The sequence below is a fragment of the Poecile atricapillus genome, chromosome Z (genome assembly GCF_030490865.1).
Source record: "Poecile atricapillus isolate bPoeAtr1 chromosome Z, bPoeAtr1.hap1, whole genome shotgun sequence".
In the NCBI taxonomy this organism is placed as follows: Eukaryota; Metazoa; Chordata; class Aves; order Passeriformes; family Paridae; genus Poecile; species Poecile atricapillus.
The window spans coordinates 68,857,389-68,878,405 of NC_081289.1; the positions used below are offsets into that span (position 1 = coordinate 68,857,389).

Sequence of the window (21,017 nt, forward strand, 5' to 3'; positions counted from 1 at the left end):
CATTCAGAGTTTAATGGAATATTTTTCTTTACAGAAAAAAAAAGCTAAAGTTGCTTTAAAACAGCTATTGCTGAAGAATTTTAGTCAACAGACAAAACCTAGCAGGGTGTTTTTCAAGTACAATGTGGCTCTGCATCATCTGCATTACTTACTTGCCTTTTTCACCCTGGCAAACTCATTTAAATTATCAGCAGAGCAACTGAAGGAAGGCAAGATAAAACATACAGAAGTCTATTGTTTTAAAGTTATTGTCACCTGAAATTGTAAAATCTTGTCTAAATAAATCTTACTAGGTCAGATCTTCTCAGACATAATGTATAGATTACTGATGAAGTTTTGTTCATTAGGGCTAGTGAAAAAATGGCAAAATTTAGTGGATTTCTCCAGATCAGACTGATAAAGACTGCTGGGTCTCTCAGTCAGCTGAGTCTGTGCAGTACATCAGGTTTCACTGGTCAGTTCAAGGCATGCCTTGCTTGAAAAGAGATTTTAATAAATGGAAGTTGCAAAAAACAAGAGTGAAGTATCTGTCAGAGTAGTGTAAGAAATGAAGGAGAGAATTTCCTGAAGCCGATTTGAGAGTTTATAGAAAGAAAAAAAGGCATGCCAGGCCTATAATCACCGAGAGTAAAACTAACAACACATCTATTAAGCTATCTCTCCTACGCCCCAGTTTAATTTAAGTTTATGAGCAACAGAAAAAGTTACAGCTTTACAAGGAACTTCCCAATAAGCCTACATTATGTTACAGAATAAAACTTAAGGGTGTAAATGCTTTACTACGATTGAAGAAACTTTTGCTACAGCAACATAATAAACAGGTGCAGAATAATTTTTACAGAAACAGTATGTAATTTTTTTTTTCCCTGACATGGATGGCATAATCAAGCTTCCCTCATTACAGAGGAAATCTGTGTACAGGTCTACATCACTCTTCTTCCCATATGTAAAACATTTTTATTTTGATGCCTTCACTTTACTACGCTTGCCTCAACTTACTATTTGCTTGTGGAAACAGATTAACATTTTACATTCTCTTTCTAGGTTCTGTTCAATGCCTCCAATTATTGACACCCTATATTTTTGCCTACTACACATTTTATTTTACAAACTTATTTATTTATTTTCCAAAGTTGAGAGATATCCCAGCAAAGCCTATGCAATTAATATCTGGCATTTTAAAAGCTTGCAAGTTATGCCTCAGGTTAAGAGTCTTTAGGAAGCTTCTCTAAGCTATAGGAGAATACAGGGGGAACCAGATCCAGCAGAATCAGTGTGCCGTGGTGCTAAACTCCCCTCCCTCCATCCCCAGCACAATCCAGACCTCCTGACCATGAGCCTGGGAGCCCACAAAGGGTTCTGATTGTTAGGTGAGATTATTTTTTTTCATATGCAGAGCATGGTCTGTGTGGGAAGGGGAGTGTCCAAGCTTGTGCACTTCTCAAGCTCAAACTTAAATCTCTTCTCTGTAAATAACAGAACAAATACTGCACAAATTAAAATTAATCCCTAAGGTGAGGGAAGATGGTTGTATTTCTCTTCCAGCTGGTAAACCGGGAGGTTCTGGGGCAGAAAGTGCTAACCCATAGCACTGACATCTTCATCCCTACAAAACTGTGGAAAAAAGGGCAGAGTGGCCCTGTAACCACTGGTGCGTTGACACAGACATACAGTTCCTGCTGATAAGGAACTCGGTGTGTTTGCCTGGCATTTACAGTTAAGGGAGTTTGCCAAATTTCAAACATTTGGGGTCATGAAATACTGTATTTTGCACATTTAGCTCCTTGGTTCAGCACTCAGGGGCAAACAAATGAGTTTCATGCTACTTTCAACCTTCATCCAAAGTTGAAACAAAAAAAATCTGCATTTTAATTACCCAAAGCTGTAACTTTTTGCTGGGAAGCTCTAGGCTGACATTATAGAGCCCAGAACAAATTTTTGAAAATATTCTTCTTCCAGGTGACAGCCTGAGCACAGAATAACCACTGACACTGAACAGATGTATCAGAAGCCTGTGAGGACCTGTAACTCACTGACTGTAAAAAAAACTAAAGATGGTCTTCCTAGGCAGGTTTGACTGAGCCTGTCTCACCTATTGTCCTCATTTAGAGTTTCTCACATTAAGATTTCCACAGGTAAATCATACTACAAGGCATCCATCTGCTGCCTGAACACACCCAAACCCTGAGCTGCCCCAGCAGAACTTCAGATCAATTCTTTGTCAGAAGAACTGAGAGCAGCACAAAGTGTCCTGAAGCGATAAAGCTATTACACTGTGAACACAAACTGGCACTTTCTGCCCCAGAACCTCCCTGTTTACCAGCTGGAAGAGAAATACAACCATCTTCCCTCACCTTAGGGATTAATTTTAATTTGTGCAGTATTTGTTCTGTTATTTACAGAGAAGAGATTTAAGTCTGATCTTGAGAAGTGCACAAGCTTGGACACTCCCCTTCCCACACACACCATGCTCTGCATATGAAAAAAAATAATCTCACCTAACAATCAGAAATATCAACTTGTGAGCAGTTCAATTATGAACTGGACAAGTTTCTCGTTAGATAAACAGCCTCTCATACAAACATTTTCCTTCTGACACCTGCTGAGAAGACAGAATCAGACTCTTCTCAGAAATGCACAGCAAAAGCTGCGAGGGTGAGAGAAAAAACAGCAAGGGAGAGCGTCACTGGGTATTAGAAAAATGAAATTTCACATTGGTTTCCAAAACTACAACAAAGCACGGGGGTGTGAGGGGCACTGCATTCTCTGTGCTGTCTTTGGCCTTAAAAAGTGACTCTTCCTAATTGACTCTTTTTTCCACAGAGAGAAGCAAGAACAATTTGTGAGGCAGAAATATTCTGTGAGTACAAGTAACATTTATGTTAAGAACCTTACAAAAGTTATGACTTAAAAACAATCAGAGGAAACCAGCTAGAGGCTAGTCACAGCTGTACATCTGAAAATATGTTGGCTCTTTTGAGCTTAAACAATCAAAGTCATCAGATTTTTTGCAAATTTATCAATCCCACAAGAGCAATTCCAACTTTCCCTGAACAACAACAAAGTTAGCATCACACAAGATAGTCACATTATTCCACTATAACAATTTCATCAGTGTATTTCAGCTCAATCTCTGGCCAACTTTTTCTCCACCTGTTAGAAAAACTTTTGGCAAAGATGGTACTACCACAAAGCAGTCTGGAGTCAGTGGGCAGTAAGTTCATTTTCCCTGGATTCTTTCAAACCCTCACCAGTAGTTCATGAACAACCCAGCTGGCTGTGGTGAAAGACTATGAATTACCCCTTAACTTGTGGAGGATTTTTAAATACTGTAACATCATTTTTAATTAAAGTTCATGACCTTATTACCATTAAAGAAGATGCTGTGATAAACACATAAACCAGCATATTGTCTAAAAAAACTTTAAAATTTAGCAAGAAAATTACTGACAGATACTACTTATGATTACTCAGCATCATTACTGAAAAATTAGTATATTTACCCCTACCAGTGAATGATGACATTCAGGTCAAAGAAAGCACCACCACCTAAATCTAAGCAATTTACTCAGAAAAAGTGTAAATATTTATACCACCTGCATATAAACACCTAAGAGTTTTCAACATGTACACATTCTTTTGCATACCAGCTAGAGTGTACCATGCACCTAACATATTCCAGATAAAATTTGTATTTATGGAGATGAGCATATTTAGCCTATGACTTATCCTAATAAGCAACTTAAAAAACCCCAAGCCAACAAATCCAAGGAAAAAACCAAACAAATGCTGTCAGAACAACAAACAAAACAAACAAAAAACAACAACAACAAAAAAACCCTGTCCACCCAACCAAAAAAATCCGATCAGAACCATCAACAAACAAACAAAAAAACCCAACAAAATCCCACAAAAAAACTCCACAAAAAAACCCACAAAAAGCCCCTACAAAAAACAAAAACAAACAAACAAACCACCAAACCAACAAAAAAAAAAAACCAAAAAAAAACCCCCAACCAAACACAAAACCAAACAAAGAGATTAAGGAGGAAGTTTTATACCTGGAAATTGTTCATCAGCCCATAGTGACACCCTGGCCCTGCCTGAGAGTGGCAGGATGAGAAGTCATAGTTTAGTTTGCAGGCTGCAGTAGTGCAGTTTGTCAGCTCGGTGACAATGGTGTCATTAACATTCCCTGTGGCATCTCGAACTACACAGGAACCTACAACAGACACAACAATAAAAAACAAAGCTTTAACAAACTGAACCCGAATTTAAGGATATGTGTTAATTCCTTTTTATAAAAGCATAATCTCACAGAGCAACATTAAAACACAGCATTTGGTTTTTTAACACACTACAATACTAAGCCTAGCTTCACTATGAAGAACAAATACAAACAAAACAAATGCTCCCTTGGCTGAAACAATTTTTAGTTTTTTAAAATATCTGATTGTAGGAAGAAACAAAAAGTTTTAGCACAGAGGAAAATTATGTCAGTAGACCTGCAAAAGTTTAAGAGCACAATTTTAGCTTAAAATACTATTTCTCTGAAGTGTGAGCTTCCAAATAGCTTCTGAATTGAAGTCAGTATTATACAACAGCACTTGATTTGACAGGACTGGCACAGAGCAGAGCAGCTGGGGCTGCCCCTGCATCCCTGGAAGTGTCCAAGGCCAGGCTGGACAATGTGGCTGGGAGCAGCTTGGGATAGTGGAAGGTGCCCCTGCCCATGGCAGGGGTGACACTGGATGATCTTTAAGGTGTCTTCCAACCCAAGCCAATTCATAGTTTTTGAACTTTAAAGTTATAATTTTATAACTTTATACTTTCTCATTTGGTCATTTTCCCTAGAGGAGTGCAGATTTGTTTTGTGTGTATAAATGCTTGCAGACAGGTACCATTTCTGTTGCAGTTGGTTTTTTTTCTGTCAATCTGACTCAGCCATTAAAAAAACCCCTAAGTTTCATGAAAGCCTGTTGCAAGCCATTTCCCAATATTTAAATAAGCCATGCCCTATGTGACCACGGTATTCTTCAGTTGGTTTCTTGGTGAAAAACAGAGTACTATTTCTCCCACATTCTTTTATAATCATCACCTTAACTACTGTCTTCAGTTCCATCTATGATTCCTTTTAATTTGGAGAAACCAGCATTTCAGCCTGTAAGTATTAATAAAAACTAAAGAGTACTAAAATACCACTAAGTTTTCAAGGTTCTTTTTTCTCATATATGACAAAAAGTAGATCAGCCTAAGTACTATTTAACATTCTGTGGTCTAATAGTAAAGGTAAGCAAACTGTTTGAACACTGGGAAAATATCTCAAGGAATAGGAACTAAACAAGAAGTGGGGAAAAGCCTACAGAGTTAATAGAACTCCCTTATTTTAATCTTTTAGGAACCTGAAGGACAAGAACTGCCTTGCAACAGAACCCCATGATGGCTAAGGAAAAATCACTACTTGCAAAGTAAAGAAGAAGGCATAGATCTGCTGCAAGTTTATTCAGTAATAATCCTAGGCATCTACGTATGTTGTCTCTCTTCCATGGGGAAAATGAATTCCTAATTATCTATACTGTACTTAAATTGCTGTGAGCCATCAGAACTTGATTAACAGCCCACAGCAACATCTGGTCCCAGCAGGTGGACATTAATTAATCCTTCCACTCCTCATTTCTTTTTTAGTTACTTATTATGCCTAATTGGTTAAACTACCAAAAAGTTTCCTAAGTTAAACACTTTCTTGAGCTTTTCTTTTTGAGTATGGGGAGGAGCTGAGGCTTTTTTATGGTTTTCTTGTTTATCTGGGATTAAAAAGCTCTGTAAGAGGAAAATGTTTCTCCTTCTTCATTACACAAGTATTTACCCCAGCCACTCAAGCACTATATAATGGATCTGACAACACATTTCTCAGGTGAATTATTTGTAAATAACATTTTGTGACAGATTGCAGTGGCAGACCCATTATACTGAACAACTCATTAAATACCTACAGTGCACAATCACAGCCCTCCTCTTCCTCATTTTCTCAAAGTTCAAAATCAGCTGGTTTGGCAGGACTTTCAGACATGGAATCAAAATATGGCAGAAAGAGACATAGCAGTAGGAACAAACTCAATGTGGGTCTTATTCTGAGAGAATGAAGAACAGAAGCCAGCAGGCAGGCTCTGTTCTCAGCAGAAGACACTTAGATAAAAGCAACAATAATAAATGTTACTTTCTGTAACACTCATTCAGAAAAAAAAGGCTTCATTTATTTATATTATTCTGGCAGCATTTTCCCTTAAAGTCTGTAGGTCTTGCCTCCCATGAAAATAACATTTCACCTTCTGACAGGCATTTATAAGCATGTTTCTGCCAAAGTCAAATAGAGCTTTGCCATGCTTTAAGGATGAGAAAGTTTACAGCCATGTCTATCAAGTTATCTCCTTAATATGTGATACCAGGGGTATTACAGCCCTTTAGACTGCAGTTCAGAGTGTTTAATTTTACTAGTTCTGTAAACACATACAGTTTGGCTCCTGTTGATTAGTTTTAGTTTCATAACTACAGGAAGCAGGTCTTAATGCTACTCAGGACTTCGGCTTTTTTTTTTTTTTGTTAGAACTTCCTTTGTTTTTAAAGCAATAAATGTTGTTCTTTGAAATATGTCTTCCAAGATTTTTGATGCGAATTTGCCTGTGAAATCTGCCTCCTCATGCCACCTGCATGTCTGCATTTGTCCTTTGCTAAATTATGAAACTGCATACCTATGTCTCACAGTTATCTTTTTGAAATAGCTGACTAGCTCTAGCAGCAGGATCAGCAATTTTCCTTTTTTCAGCCTTTTCTACTCAATTTAGCCCTCTTACTTAGTACAGAGCATGCAAATAGAGAGGTAAGTTCAGAACATCCTCCTCTTTCCAGATACAACTGCTCTACCACAATTGCTAGCCACTTCAAATCTTTAGTGTCTTGCTTACCACTCTTCTGGGAAAGGAATAAAAGTTTTGTAGTTGCCCAATATTCCTAATCCAGTGCCTCAAAAGCAGCTACATTTTACCCCATCTCCAACTCCTGATGCCTTTTTTCTAACTAGCAGAATTCAAAGCTTAACAGAGCAGAACATTTCTGATGAATCAAACAATTTCACGTCCAGTTGGTTTTGCAAACTGCTTCTTTTGTCAACTTTTATATTCCATTTCTCATGTTTGGAAGCTGATCAAAGTGTCCCATTAATAAGCGAGTATTAACAACAATTTTAGTCTTGTGTAGGTTGAGGTTCCAAAGGACTCAAATTTGGTAGCAAGAGGTCTACACAGTCAATTTAATTAGGAAATGAGTGTAGCCCATTATGCTGCATAAAGCACAATCACTACAGAGCAACTATTTGGCAGAGCTACACTCCCACGTTAGCCAACAGTGGCAGACTAGCAAGATTGGTATCTTTGGAAAGGAAGTATCATTAGTGGTAAGATCAATGGTACTCTTGTAAATGAGAATTTCATTCAAAAAGCACCACAGCTATTATAAAACAAGGTCTTTCATGTAAGAAAAATTATTATGCTGTCAGAAACTGGTTTGTATGACTATGTGATTTCCAATCACAGGCAAGAAATGTGCATGATTCAATTACAATCCTGTAATCTTAAGGTTAATAGAATTACTTTATGTGTGGGAAAAACGTAGTTAACCACTGGTGCTCTACAGCAAAATTGCTATCAACCCCAAGGTGACTTCTACAGAGGATTCCAAACAACTGTGGGGTGAGAAAGACTAGAAAGAAAAGACTCAGATCAGTCTGTGATTATTTCTCCTCTTTACACAAGAACATGACAATTTCAAAAGTGGGCTGAGAGAACTGAAGGCCTTTCTTGGTCTCCTCCCTCAGCTGGGGAATTACTGCTGAAGCATCCTCACCACAGTCCTGTCTGATCATCCCACAGCTCACTGCAGGTAAAGGGCTGATTAGCATAATCCTCAAAACAATACAGGTGTTTTTTCAGTGGGTATTTCCTGAAAACATGTTTTCTAATCCAAGGATTATCCCACTGCTAAACTGTAAATCCTTTAATGTAAATAACCACAACAAATGAGGAAACACTAATAGAAGTCTTTTGTCATCTTTAGTCTGAAGCAGCCACTTCTCTTATAAAAGCATCAGCCATTTCACAAAATTATAAAACCACCTGAAAACAATCTCCCAACAGTAAAAAGCAGAAACCTTTGGCTATTACTTTCCCACGTCAATTACACAACAACTTTACATAACAAATTACATAAAACCATATCAAAATACACCCTCGGAACGAACGTGAAACGATAAAGTTAAAAACATTCTCTATTTACCTACAGATACTGCAATTCCTACGTAAACCAATGTAGTGATTAAGATGGCCAACAGCGTTCCTTTAGGTATGGCTGACTGAGGATCCTGAAAGAAAAATGTCAGTGGACAGTGATGACAGAGGTCAATGCACACTCGAGTGGTTGTGAAGAATGTTTTTAATTCACTACTTACCGCAAGGTCCCCCGAGATATTTGCACCAGCAAGTATGCCAGTTGCAGCAGGGAAGAAAATAGCAAATACAGAAAAGAAAGTTTCTTCTTGTCGGAAATCCGGTCCAAAGTTCTCCATGAATATGTCGGCTGCAGGAGAAGATTTAAGTTGGTCAATATCCACATGGAAGCTGAAGTATTTATTAACCCATTCCAGCCACTACCAGACCAATAAAAAAGCTGACACAGGAACTTCTTAAAACTAAGTATAGAACATTTGAGCCCTAACTCATCACTTCAACTCAAAGTCCAAAAGTAAAATCCAGCTTTTTAAAACTTAATATATTTTCAAAATTAAGCAAATAAGTTGGGTCAAGTTTTGACCCAACTACAGAAATCTGAAGAAATCAGCAAAAAAGTCTTCACAGCTAAGCAGGACTATAAGGTATATTAGATATTTAATTAAATTTGTAACAGCTTATTTTGCAAAAAAAAAGGTACTGTTTACCATACTGTAAACTGTTCCAACATACCATTATAACCAAAGAAACCTTTGGGCTTCTTGCTGTCCAGAGGAATAAATGTTCCAATGACAAAGTCTCCAATAGCAATTATGAGGATCACCAGCAGGACTATCTGTGCCTGAAACACAATGACTGCTGTCAGAAAGGAGGACTTGTTCTTTTCACACTATCAGGTGCTGTGCTATAAAATGTAAATGTTTACTTGATTCCAAATTCAGCTTCACCTTCTCAGAATGTACTCTGCAAAAAAATGAGGAAAGCTGGAGAGAACGTGTACAAGGATTTAAAATTAAGAAGAATAATTTCCATGTTTTATGCCTAATCAAAAAGGTTTATTATTACCAAATGCCTCAAAATTATACTTCTAAAGAAAAAATACTTAGAAGGACTATTTTCTCTATATATGAGCATTCCAGAAGGAATGCATTTGAGGAGATTCAAGAAAGTCACATGAAAATAGCCAAATGCAACAAAAATGCTATTATTGTGTTATTAGCCATGGTCATAGTTTGTCTTATACTTTAGATTGTAATACTTTCTAAAAATTTTATTGCATCCAGAATCAAACAGCTTTTGTTTCCTATTTTTTTGCAAGGAACAAGGTTATTTTGCTACATTCTTGTGTTCTCAACCCTTAGGAAATTAAACTGCAAACTACAACTACTTGTTAATTCCTAGTTTGGAGACTTCTTTTATTATGATGTAGATTTTTAGTCACTTTTCCACAGAATTATTATAAGACCCACAAGTTGAACAAGAAGTACTTTAAACCATCCAACACCTGAAAAGGGTGAACAAAGATAAATCTAGGCACTGTAGGGATAGTTCCATTTAAATAAGCAATGACACAGCTGTTGTCTTTTGGGTTAACATTTGATTCCTTAGAAAGGAATGCCAATAGCTTGGAGGAAGCTATTCACAGACCTCTTTTAGGCCTAGAATCATGAGTTAAAATTCAGCTCATTGTGGCATTGCTGATGCCTATAAAACAAAGTTTTCAGTTCACACAGCCTCTCAAGAAAACAGGGTGAACAGTGATAAACAGAGCAAAACTGCCTGGAGCAGATTTAGAAGTCCACCTGAAGAAAACAGTTTGTGCCCTGAATTTAAATCTTTGTAAAGCCTCAAGGATAGGTGAAAGGTGTAAGGATACAGCTGGGTGCTTACAGAAGTCTTCAGTAAGACAAACATAAAGATGAAGTTATCACACAGCAATTGCCACAAGTGGATTTCTCCAGTAATTCACCTAGGCTTCTTCCTGAAGCTAGAGATGTTTGCTGCATAACTTACTTAAATTCCAAAGTCTGAAAGAATGGGCTTCTAAAACTTCAACACAAGAAGCTGAGCAGTAGACACCACAAACTCTGAAACGCCATTTTTTAAAGCAAACTTCCCCAGAATCCCAGTCTCCTCTCACTTTTAGATCTATTTCTAAGGCATTATTATAGATTCCCCTGCTCCATTTTCCAAGCCATTCTCTAAGACATGGCTAAGGCATAGGAGAACACCACAGATCAAGAATAAGAGACATTACTGTTTAGCTCTGCTGAGCTGTATGTTAGCACACATGAAATACTTGTTTGACAGGTTCAGTTGCCTCTCATTGCTCCCACTTGCCTCCTTCCATGACAGAGAACCCAGGTCTTGACTTTTACACTGAGGATAGGACTTTTGAAAGCTACCCCTAAAATAAGGATACCACTGCAGTAATACCACAATTCAGGTTTGATGTAGAAGCATTATTTTTCATGCAAATTATTGTTATATAACTGCTCATGCTACACAGCAAAACCATGATACTCCTTGTGATTTCAAGTGTCAGAGGCCAGAGGATTAGTAACAAATAATTCTTTCAAAACAGTTCAGAATAAAGAGATCAGCATTGTTTGCAGTTGGGTGCATAAAGACTGCACAAATTCAAGTTATAGACAGTCAAGGCCTACTTGAGAAAGGTAAACAGTTTTGCAGAAGTTCCATTTAGAAGTTCATGCCAAAATCAGTTTCTGTAAGTTTCTTTTCTCCCCAGCAGACCAAAGCAATGCACTTGATCTTCACTCACTTCTTCTAGGATACCTATTTCTTGGAAGCAACGATCAAAAACCCTCTCTCAATTTTCAATACCATCATCTTGATGCAGGAGCATAAGAAACTTACAATACTTCATGAAAAGGTTCCTTCAGCTGCAACAACATTGCCTCTCAGTGCAGAAAACAGGTGCTATTGTGATACAAATATAAGCTGGGAAGGAAGCCCCAGTGATAGGCTTGCTTCTCAATTTATTTTTTTTTTTAATGGACAGATACTCAGAAAAAGACTACAAGGTGCAGGAAAGAGAGAGCAAGCTAAACTGTCTCATAATGCCAAGTAGAAAACTGGTAAAGCAACTTCTCATTTAAAGGTACTTTAAGATCTCTTCAGTCAGAGCTGACTTGAGACTGTGCAGCCACAAGATGAGGGAAGGAGGTTTTCCCTCCTACACCATTCATCACCACCAACATTCAAACCCCTTCTCCATGCTGGGTCTAGTGAATGCATCCCACTGTTTGGCTGCTTCCAGCTGAAAAGCAAACCAGAAGAGAATGGAAGAGAAAGGAAGGGTACTGCATTTGAGCACAGTTCTAGATTGGCTTTGGTACCAGCACTGTGTTTTTCATCCTCAAGTTCACAGTAAGGGAAAATTCCAGAGCTGAATTTCTTACCTTCTCTTGTGGTGTAATTGCCCAGAAGATGGAAATACCATTAATCTACTTGACAATGTCATTAAGAGTGGATTATGCTGGAGTTTAGGTTCTCATAGATGCTTAAGCTTCCAGTGAAGTGGTTTAAGATCTGAAATGCTGCTCAGAGCTGCACATGCTAGTGCCAGACCAAGAGCTACTGCATAAAAGTGACTTCTAACATACCATCAAGCAATACTGAATATACTAAAAATAAGTCAGACAGCTAAGGTACAAAAACAGAGTCAAAATTATGGAGAATATAAAAAAAAAAAAAAAGATGGGAGTTCCTTACTTTTGCTTCCCACTCCATTCCTGCAATGGAAATGCCCAGCAGTATAACCACTGTGATAGCCCCTATGATTCTGATATCATTCATTTCATCGATCATCAATGTTCCATTTTCCTAGCAAAACAAACAAAAAACACAGAGTCATATACATCATCAGATAACCACCTTCCCTACTAAAGAACAGCATTCTATTCACTATAACTTATCAGTAGTTAAGCTGCGAATAAGTAGTTAACCATGAATTTACTGATTGTAAATTCCCTTTAAGGACACAAGTAATTTGGGTTTTGCCTTGTTTTTAAATCTATGAATCTTCCAAATGGAAACGCTAAGGGCTGTTCAGCCTGCAGAAAAGAGAGCTCCAGGGAGACCTTACTGCAATCACTTAATATTTAAAGGGAGCTTACAAGAAAGAAGAGAACAGACTTCTGGATAGAGCTTGTGGTGACAGAACAAGGAATAATGATTTTAAACTAAAAGATGGCAGATTTGGACTAGATGTAAGAAAGAAACATTTTACAGCGAGGGTGGTGGCACAGGGTGCCCAGAGAAGCTGGGGCTGGCCCTGGATCCCTGAAAGTGTCCTGGGCCAGGTTGGATGGGGCTTGGAGCAGCCTGGGATAGTGGAAGGTGTCCCTGCCCATGGCAGGGACTGGCACTGGGTGGTCTTTAGGGTCCCTTCCAACCCAAACCATTTTGTGATTCTACCTGGATGAGAGATGGACTAGGTGACCTTGAAATGTCTCTTCCAAACCACACCATTTTATGATTAGATGAATCAAAAACCAAGGATAATCTTTTAACTTGACATATTAAGTATGTACTTTATATACTCAAACGTTCTATATGAAGTATAGAACTTTATATGTGAAGTAAAATCAATATAAGCATTGTCATCCACTGTACCTTGAGTAGCTCAACAACTGTCTCTGCAAAGCCAACAACATACATTGCCACTGCCACAGCATTGGCAAATGCAAAAATCAGACCTATGGCACCACCAAACTCTGGCCCCAGACTTCTGGAAATTAAGTAATATGCTCCTCCTGAAAGAAAAAAAAAATACAATTGACAAAGAAGTCCTCTATATGACAGAGCCCAAAACAGACAGTTATCAGCAATTTAACATTTACATGGGCCAGAATCTACTCACTCTTTATTCCCTGATATATTAGAAAATAACCCTTAACTCAGTATTTTAGGGACAGATGTGCTGAGGACTCAGGAATGTATTTCAAGTTCTTAGGAAAAGAGATCAGTTGGAAATAACCATGACTCATGCACCACATCATATTATTCAGGTATGCAACCATTTCTATGGTTAAAAAGCTGTAAAACACACACTGCAGCATAACTGGGATTTTAACTTCAAACTGCTCAAAGCACTTGTGGAGTCAAGGTCAAGAAACTGGCAAAGCAGACTGTAATAAACCCACTGAAGTTCCAAACTTCCCAGACATGTTTCTAAAAGCTCTGCTGTTGAAGGAATTTTCTGTCCTCCAATGGGACTCTCGAGAGCCTGCTCTTCGCACTTCTGAGCTGGACAAAAACAACATCTCAAATCCCACATAACAAATGAAAATCTGAGTATCTGTAGTATTACAGCAAAGTAAAGTTTAGAAAATGTAGCAAAGGCATATTTCTCAAACTTGAGTCTAAGCTTTCTAGAAGCAAGAAAATCCTCCAGCTCCAGTCTGAAGTAACTGAGTCCATGTTAAAAGTCTGCAACAGAAAATGCTTAATTTCACTGCATTAGACTTCTTGTGCAAATCCTACATATGGACTCAGCTTGGCCATACTCTATATTTCTTATGTAAAAAAAAAGATCTTACTGTACTATAATATTTTCCTAGGAACAATTGTTTCTATCTAATTCTACAGTTCTTTCAATTCAGCACTTCAAATTTTCTAGTGAAGTACTATTTTTCAAGAGTGGCTTAAAAACAACAACAAAAAATAAAGTTCCTATATGAATGGGAATACCTGGTATACATAATGGAATTAAAAAACAGAAAGGGCATTTAGAAACTAAGCTTGACATAATGCTAACACTCTCACAGCTGATCTTTCCCATTAGGTCTGTTTACTTTGTGATAGTGAGGCTTTTCATTCTTAATCTTAATGAAGATAGTTTTCTAAGTTCCTACATTAATTCCACCATATTTTTTCCTAGCAGCAGTCTTGTAATGACATGAAGCACTTTGATTGTGTCAGAGACACCAACCATTTCCAAAAATAGCTGACAACACCACATAAACCATGGAAGAGAATGAAAATCACCACCCTCAGGAAAGCTGGAGCTAACAGAGAGTTTGGAGAATTACCTGTGTGAAGGTTTATTTCAGGACATGAACACATCATAAAAGCACACTCTTAACCAACCAGTGCAGCTCAGGAGAATATTAAGGCTCTACTCATTCCTGAATATGTATCCTTAAAAATGTTTGTATTATGAAAATTTACACCAATAAATTTTCTTTTACAGCAGAAATGCAACATACTAGTTCAAACCTAATTAGTAGGCTACCTATTGACTTTTTGTTGGTTACATGACTGTTTCATCTTATACAGAACACAAGGAAGACTTTGTTCCTCGGCAACATTAAAGAGTGCACTCCAGAGTGAGGAAAGTTTTAAAAACTTGATGAAAATATCATTACCTCCTCTTACAAACCCATTTGTGGCTATTGCTGAAGTAGACAGTCCTGTAATAGTTGTCACAACAGTGGCCATTCCAATAACCAAGACAGACAGACCTTTTGGGAAAAGAAGTGAAAAAACACTGTAAGCCCAGCAGTATTAAAGAGTACAAACCTTCAACTTAATTTCAGTTAAATACTCAGTCTTGCAAATACAACACAAATTTACTTTCAAGCAAGAGGCTTCCTCTTCCCCTCTCAGGATACAAATAAAACTGGGCCAAGCCTCTTAAATCAGCAAGGTAAGAGCTGTAGTCTAAAGATTAAAGGAAACACAGGCTTTTTGCAGATCAGCCCAAAGTTAAGCCTCTGAAAATAATTCCTTTTTTCACTACACAGTCTATATGCAGGTTTTAATAACCAGAGATCAAAAGTTTATCTTTACAGTTCCACTGAAGACTTACAAATGTCAATTATAAAATACTTGTCTTGTACCTAAATGAAAGTCTAAGTAACTGAAGTTCTGGGTAAGGATAAATTATCATAAAAATTGGCAATATTAAGGTTAATTTCCTATTCCAGTTTGAAGTAAAAGCTCAGGATCAACACCTCTTGTGGATCACATCTGAAAGTCATTGAAATAAAATTAAAGCATTAGTACCCATACCTATCCCAGCTTGTCCTACAATCCATGACAGTCTGATGAAGAGCATCACACCCCAAATATTTAACATACATCGTACCTAGGATAAAACAAATTTAACATAGATTAGTTCTTGCATCAGCAGTCATTTTCACTAATTATTCATTACAATTTTTAATGTTCTTGAAATGATCTTGTTCTATTTCCTCACTTTTCAAATTATTTCACAAGAATATGATGCTATTATACAAGTTTAAATTTAATTTTAAAAAGGAGACTTAAATATGATTAAAAAGTTACTACCTTAAATACAGAGTTAAGAGTATTTCAATGTCTGATACTTGCAGTATCTCTTAAGCAAACAATAATAATAATTTAGATTTAGACCCTAACCTTTAAGATCCAAAATTCACATTACAAAATACATGATTTAAAATAAAACAGAAGTCTATGATGACTGTGAGGTCTACAATTCCAGTCTGTATTACTCACAAATCTCTATCTCAAAAAAAACATGCAGTAAAGTAATACCCTACTAAATAACTTACTCTTTTTAAAATAACAAAAACTCTGCTGCAACTTTCCATTTCTATAACTTTTGTATCTTACCGCTGCAAAATAACAGGATGGAGAGGTGTGCATTTTTTTTTTTTAATCCTTGTATTTACAACTCTTAGATCTCAATAAAAATGGAGTTTACATTGTACAGAATTTAGACAGGAGACTAAAACCAGATCTTGGGGGTCTCTCTTATCTAAAGAGTAAGATATCAAGCCTACAAAAAAAGGAGATAAGGACCTCTCCAAACCACAGAAGTCCAGTATATATTTTTCTACTACAGTATCTTTTTCCTTCTTGGAAACTATGCAATGTAAAAACTCTTAAAACCTGTGCTAAGAAACCATACACGCTTAAGAACTTATAGCCCTGAAGTATTTACTGCCTTAAAATTCAGCTGAAACAGGAGCAACCCTTCCTAAAATGATGGCATTTATCACACTTCTCATACATATAATCTTTATATTACACTATCACAATGCCTGCCAAAAAAAGAGGGTAGCTGGAAAGATCCATAAGAATGGATGAGCACCTGTAAGAAACTGAAGAACCACATATCAAACTTACCAGCACACCTTTTATCCAGCCAAACTTGACTACTCCTTTGCTGTCAGGTGTGTAAGCAGCAGCTGCATCTCCAGCCGGTGCGCCTTCCTCACCATTTGCGTAGCCATCCTCAAAGGGCTCCTTGGAAAACATAAAAAAATTTTGTATTTTTTTGTGACTGACAGAGCAGAGTGGGCATGTGAAACTAATGTTTCAAAAAAAAAAAAAAATCTTACTTGGGTAAATAGAAAAATTAGAAGAATGACATGGCAGAAGTTTTAAGCAGCTCCTTTACGCCCCTTGCATGACCCACATCTTGGATTTCAGGGAATGTAAAACAAACTTACAAGTGCAAACTGTTAACAGCCAGTGTGGTAAGTATATTCAAGAATTAAATGTAGATCCCTAAAAAAGTGAAACACCTTATCTGTAGAAAAAGAGCTGAAGATTTCAACTGCACAAGAAATCTTACTTTTTAATCTGAAAGCACAGACTGTTCTACCAAAAGTTACAGGTCTCTGCTGTAGCATTTCCTGTTGTTCAGATGCAGCTGTCATTTGATCAATTTTTCAGGAAATAAATTATTCATTTCCCTGTAAACTATTCTACTATTCTTTGTAAGGTGATGCTGCCAGAAAGAAGGATGAGAGATTGGCATTTCAGTGAAAAGGAGGGAAGAGAGGTCTATTCCCAAACACTGCTCCCCATTTAAATGGGAAGGATGACAGATGGGAGAAAACATCAGCCCAATAGACAAAGGCTAACTTATGCCTTCTATTTACAATTCAATTCTCAACTTCAAAAAAAGCACAAAATCTCAATTTCAAATATAAATTGAAAATATATTTGTATACACACATATATGTTTGCTTCAAAGGCAGTTTTGTTTTGCCAAGCCAGGCAAACACCAGAACATTTGAACTCAAACATTTCCTACACATGCTGTAAGAAAGCAAGAAGCACTCCTAGCTGTTAATTTATCCAAAGCAGCAAAAATTTAGAATGGACATACTAGAAAGACCCTGAACAACATCCAACAAAGCAGTTCAAGCAGCATAATGTGAAGCAGCCTGCATCCCTGTCTTAGAAAACATTTAAACAATTAGAGGTTCCATCCCACTAAGGTAAAGGGAAAACTTGCATTTGCTAAGACACAAAATAGAGTAGACAAAATAAGGCTTTAAGTGTATGCAGGGAAGGACTAATAAAGGTTAGGGTGAGGTATTTTACCACGTTCTTTCTACTCTTGATACATTAGTACCAGATACAGTCTCAGCACAGAGTCCAGAGGAAATATTTCTAAACCTGTTGATCATGAAGACTGTCATCCCTATGTTCTTTTAATCAGCAGTAAACATACAAATCAGATTTTTAAAAAAACAGATTATGTCAACCTTATCCAAAGGTCAGTAGCACAGATTCATGTCAGTGTTTCTCTCAACTGATGCAGAATTATGTAATTCTCATAGAAACTGATACACCTGCAACACATCTGGTGAACTGTAAGGCACAAGCTTTCCACTGTTAGGCAGAATCATGATCAGTTTCCAGATCATTACCTTTAACAGCTTACTCTCTTAAGGAGTACATTATATTGTTTCCAGAATAGATTACAAGAGGGGAAAAAAATATAAAAAATGGCATATATTCTTTCATGTATGTGTCTATATATATTATATATTACATATTACGTTATATACACTAAACAGAGGAAAAATAGAAACATAACCTGGAGTTACCCAGTTTGCTGAATTGCAACCTTCCTGAAGAACTAATGGCTATAATTCTTGGGAGATTTGCACAGCCTTTGACCAGCCAATGAATCTACTGATTGCTGATTTTTTTTATTTAGGCACTCAAGTCAAATCAAGTAGTGGCTTGTAATCATTTAGAGTGGTAAGAAGAACAGTGAGGGCCAAAAAGAGAATTACAGTGCTGCTACATTTCAGAAATGCTGACCTGCCTGAACCAGAACTAAGAAAACATCTCCTATTCAAGCCTGAGCCTTGTGCCAGAAGAGGATAAGCTGACCATAGGCTAGAAGAGCAGAATGAAATGCAAAAATCCTTCTAAGCATGTCTCCCTTTATGACTTCTTTCAGGAGGAAACAAAGAGAAAAGAGATGCATTAAAAAAGGACACAGATTATAAACATGTTCACAACTGCCAAAACCTCCAATCAAGCATGAGACAGAATAACCACTTACTGCTTTTTCATCTAAAACCCACTCTTACTCCTCACAGAAAGCCATCACATTATACTTAGAACAAACTCTATTTTAAACTATTACATAAAGGGAGTCACATTCAAATTATCTAAACAATTTTTAAGCTTAGGCCAAAAAAACCTTGCCAACATTAGGTAACATCTTCTGCTATTACAACAACACGCATCATTCTGTAATAAGAAATAACAAAACTGTTCTCTAAGACTGGTCAGGGAGAATCAAGGAATGGTAGGAAGAATCTGTATTTTCATATCTTAAAATAGTGAAATATGACTAAGTGATTAATGCCCCCATTTTATTTTTTTTTTTAACCAAGCTTGGAGTTTGTTTGCTGCAAGTTCAGGTTTGGTAAGAAGGTGGAGAAATACCCTTGTATCCAGTCTAAGAAAGGATCACATACTTCATCATGTGAGCATGGCTGGCCAAGTACTAGTAAAACCCACACACATCGCCAAGGTGACCCCCAAAGGTCACTTTGAAACCTCAGCCACCGTGTGGCAGCTACACATTTTACTGCAGAGCTCAAACAAGCCCCTAGCTCAGCCTGTTGTGGAGACAGTGGCTCACAACTGGTATTCTGAGTTATCAGTTACCAGATCAGCTCCGAGATACTGCACACCGTGAACACAGGGAAGTTTTGTTGTGTAGGTCTCGTCTCTCCACACTGTGCAATATTTCTTAGGAAAATATTTTGAGGCACAAGCAAAATGTAATAACTGAAAGGTTATTCCTGGTTATCGGTGCTGGTGGGTGCCCAATAAAGCAGCACTGAGAACAGATATGACAGAGTGTGGGCACATAAGAATTTCACTCCAGAAGGCTCCAAGCTCAGCCCTCTAAGGGAGTATTAAGAAAGCACCACTGTGGTCTCAGCTGTAAATCAAGCAGGCGTAGTATTTTTCATGCTCATGCTCATGAGGAAACAATGCTTCTACTCAAGTCAGACACTGAATGGAAAAAACTGCCCTAGCACTATTTTAGAACAGCCAATACATGTATGATAAGATCTTCATAAACAGTAAAAAACACTAACACACTGTAAACTTGGAGGGGGTGTAACAAAAGGGGAAACAAAAGGGGGTTTAGCATTTCAGATTAGAAACAGTCTTATTAACACAATTCTTAAAACAATCAAAAAATACTCAGTCATGGTGTTCATTTGCACTGTTAAAGGAAAAATAACATATGTCGACAATTCTATTGTACAGTGAGAGAACTTCAGACAAGAAACAGTTAATTTCTACTCCTACACAGATAATCTACTATTGCATCTCCAGTGTTGGATCATAACAATAAGTTATTTGTGACAGCTGTGAATAGCCTCCACATCTATTTGAAGTAGATTAGTAATGAGAAAATACTTGGTATTTTGGTAGAGGATATCTAAGATTTTTCACACAGCCTGTAATACACTGGTGCACCAAGAAGTTCAGCAAAAATTGCTTTACTTAACAATTCTTGAGAGCGGTGTATGTCATGCAGCATAATTTTTTTTTGTGGTGAACTTATCTAAATCCCATCTTAATGGCAATATACTTGGGCTATGTTGAACTGTATGAGGCAATACCAGAATAAACACACATGAAGTCTTGTTTCTTTTCAAGAAACACAACTTGGAAACCGCAAGTAAAGGGCAGGACCACCAGCAAGTTTGTATGTAAGACAATTTGCTAAATCTCCAGGCTGCCACTGTGAACTGCCTGATTTGGTGTGCTCCTGGTAGTCAGTTGACTTTAGCTAATCCCTCCCACTGCTGTTAGTCCTGTGCAAAAACAGAAGGCCGGAGAAGCACCTCAGACTACAGCATTTAGCTGCTTTTCCCATTCCTCAAGTTTGGCCAGTCACAGGTTTAGCACATGCTAAATGTGCTATGCAATATGAGGTTCTTCTCACACAAACTCCCTAGAAAGTTTTCACAAGAGCAGCTTCTTCTCATTTTGACAGGATACAGTATTGAAGCTGGTTTCAATAGTTCATTTTATCATAATGCTAAAAATCAAGATTCTAATATTTTCAAGCTACAGCTTCTGCAAAGAAATATAAAAATGGCCTTCCACTACATTTAATCAAGCTGTTTACACTTAAAACTGCTTTGTACTTACATTCTGAATTCTAATCCTATATTGTGATACATATTCTGATTACATGCCTATATTCTGATAATGAGCATAGTTCTCTCATGCTTACTGAGAACATGAAAAAAAATAAAATAGAGGAAGCTACTTGAGAACCATCTTTACCCAAGGAGTACTGACAGAACAATTCTGTGCCCTGACCAGTCAACATCTCAGGAGCTCTGCAGTTGGGGATGTTTGCAGGAACCCTTCTTGACAAGAGTGAGAGGTTTTCATACATCTTCTGCAGTCCTTCACTACTGCCAACCTGTTCACTAG

General features: G+C 37.4%; 1 protein-coding gene across 2 annotated transcripts in view; it reads right to left on the reverse strand.

Annotated features, from left to right (window-relative positions):
- SLC12A2 (solute carrier family 12 member 2) overlaps positions 1–21,017 on the reverse strand; it is a 53,483-nt gene that overhangs the window by 20,711 nt on the left and 11,755 nt on the right. For both annotated transcript variants that reach the window (XM_058864982.1, XM_058864981.1), the window contains exons 2-10: positions 16,419–16,538; positions 15,318–15,393; positions 14,672–14,767; positions 12,918–13,057; positions 12,015–12,125; positions 9,012–9,120; positions 8,501–8,628; positions 8,329–8,413; positions 4,062–4,222 (exon numbers count right to left, since the gene is read on the reverse strand). In XM_058864982.1, the coding sequence (XP_058720965.1) occupies positions 4,062–4,222; positions 8,329–8,413; positions 8,501–8,628; positions 9,012–9,120; positions 12,015–12,125; positions 12,918–13,057; positions 14,672–14,767; positions 15,318–15,393; positions 16,419–16,538 (1,026 nt within the window). The remainder of the gene's footprint in view (positions 1–4,061; positions 4,223–8,328; positions 8,414–8,500; positions 8,629–9,011; positions 9,121–12,014; positions 12,126–12,917; positions 13,058–14,671; positions 14,768–15,317; positions 15,394–16,418; positions 16,539–21,017) is intronic.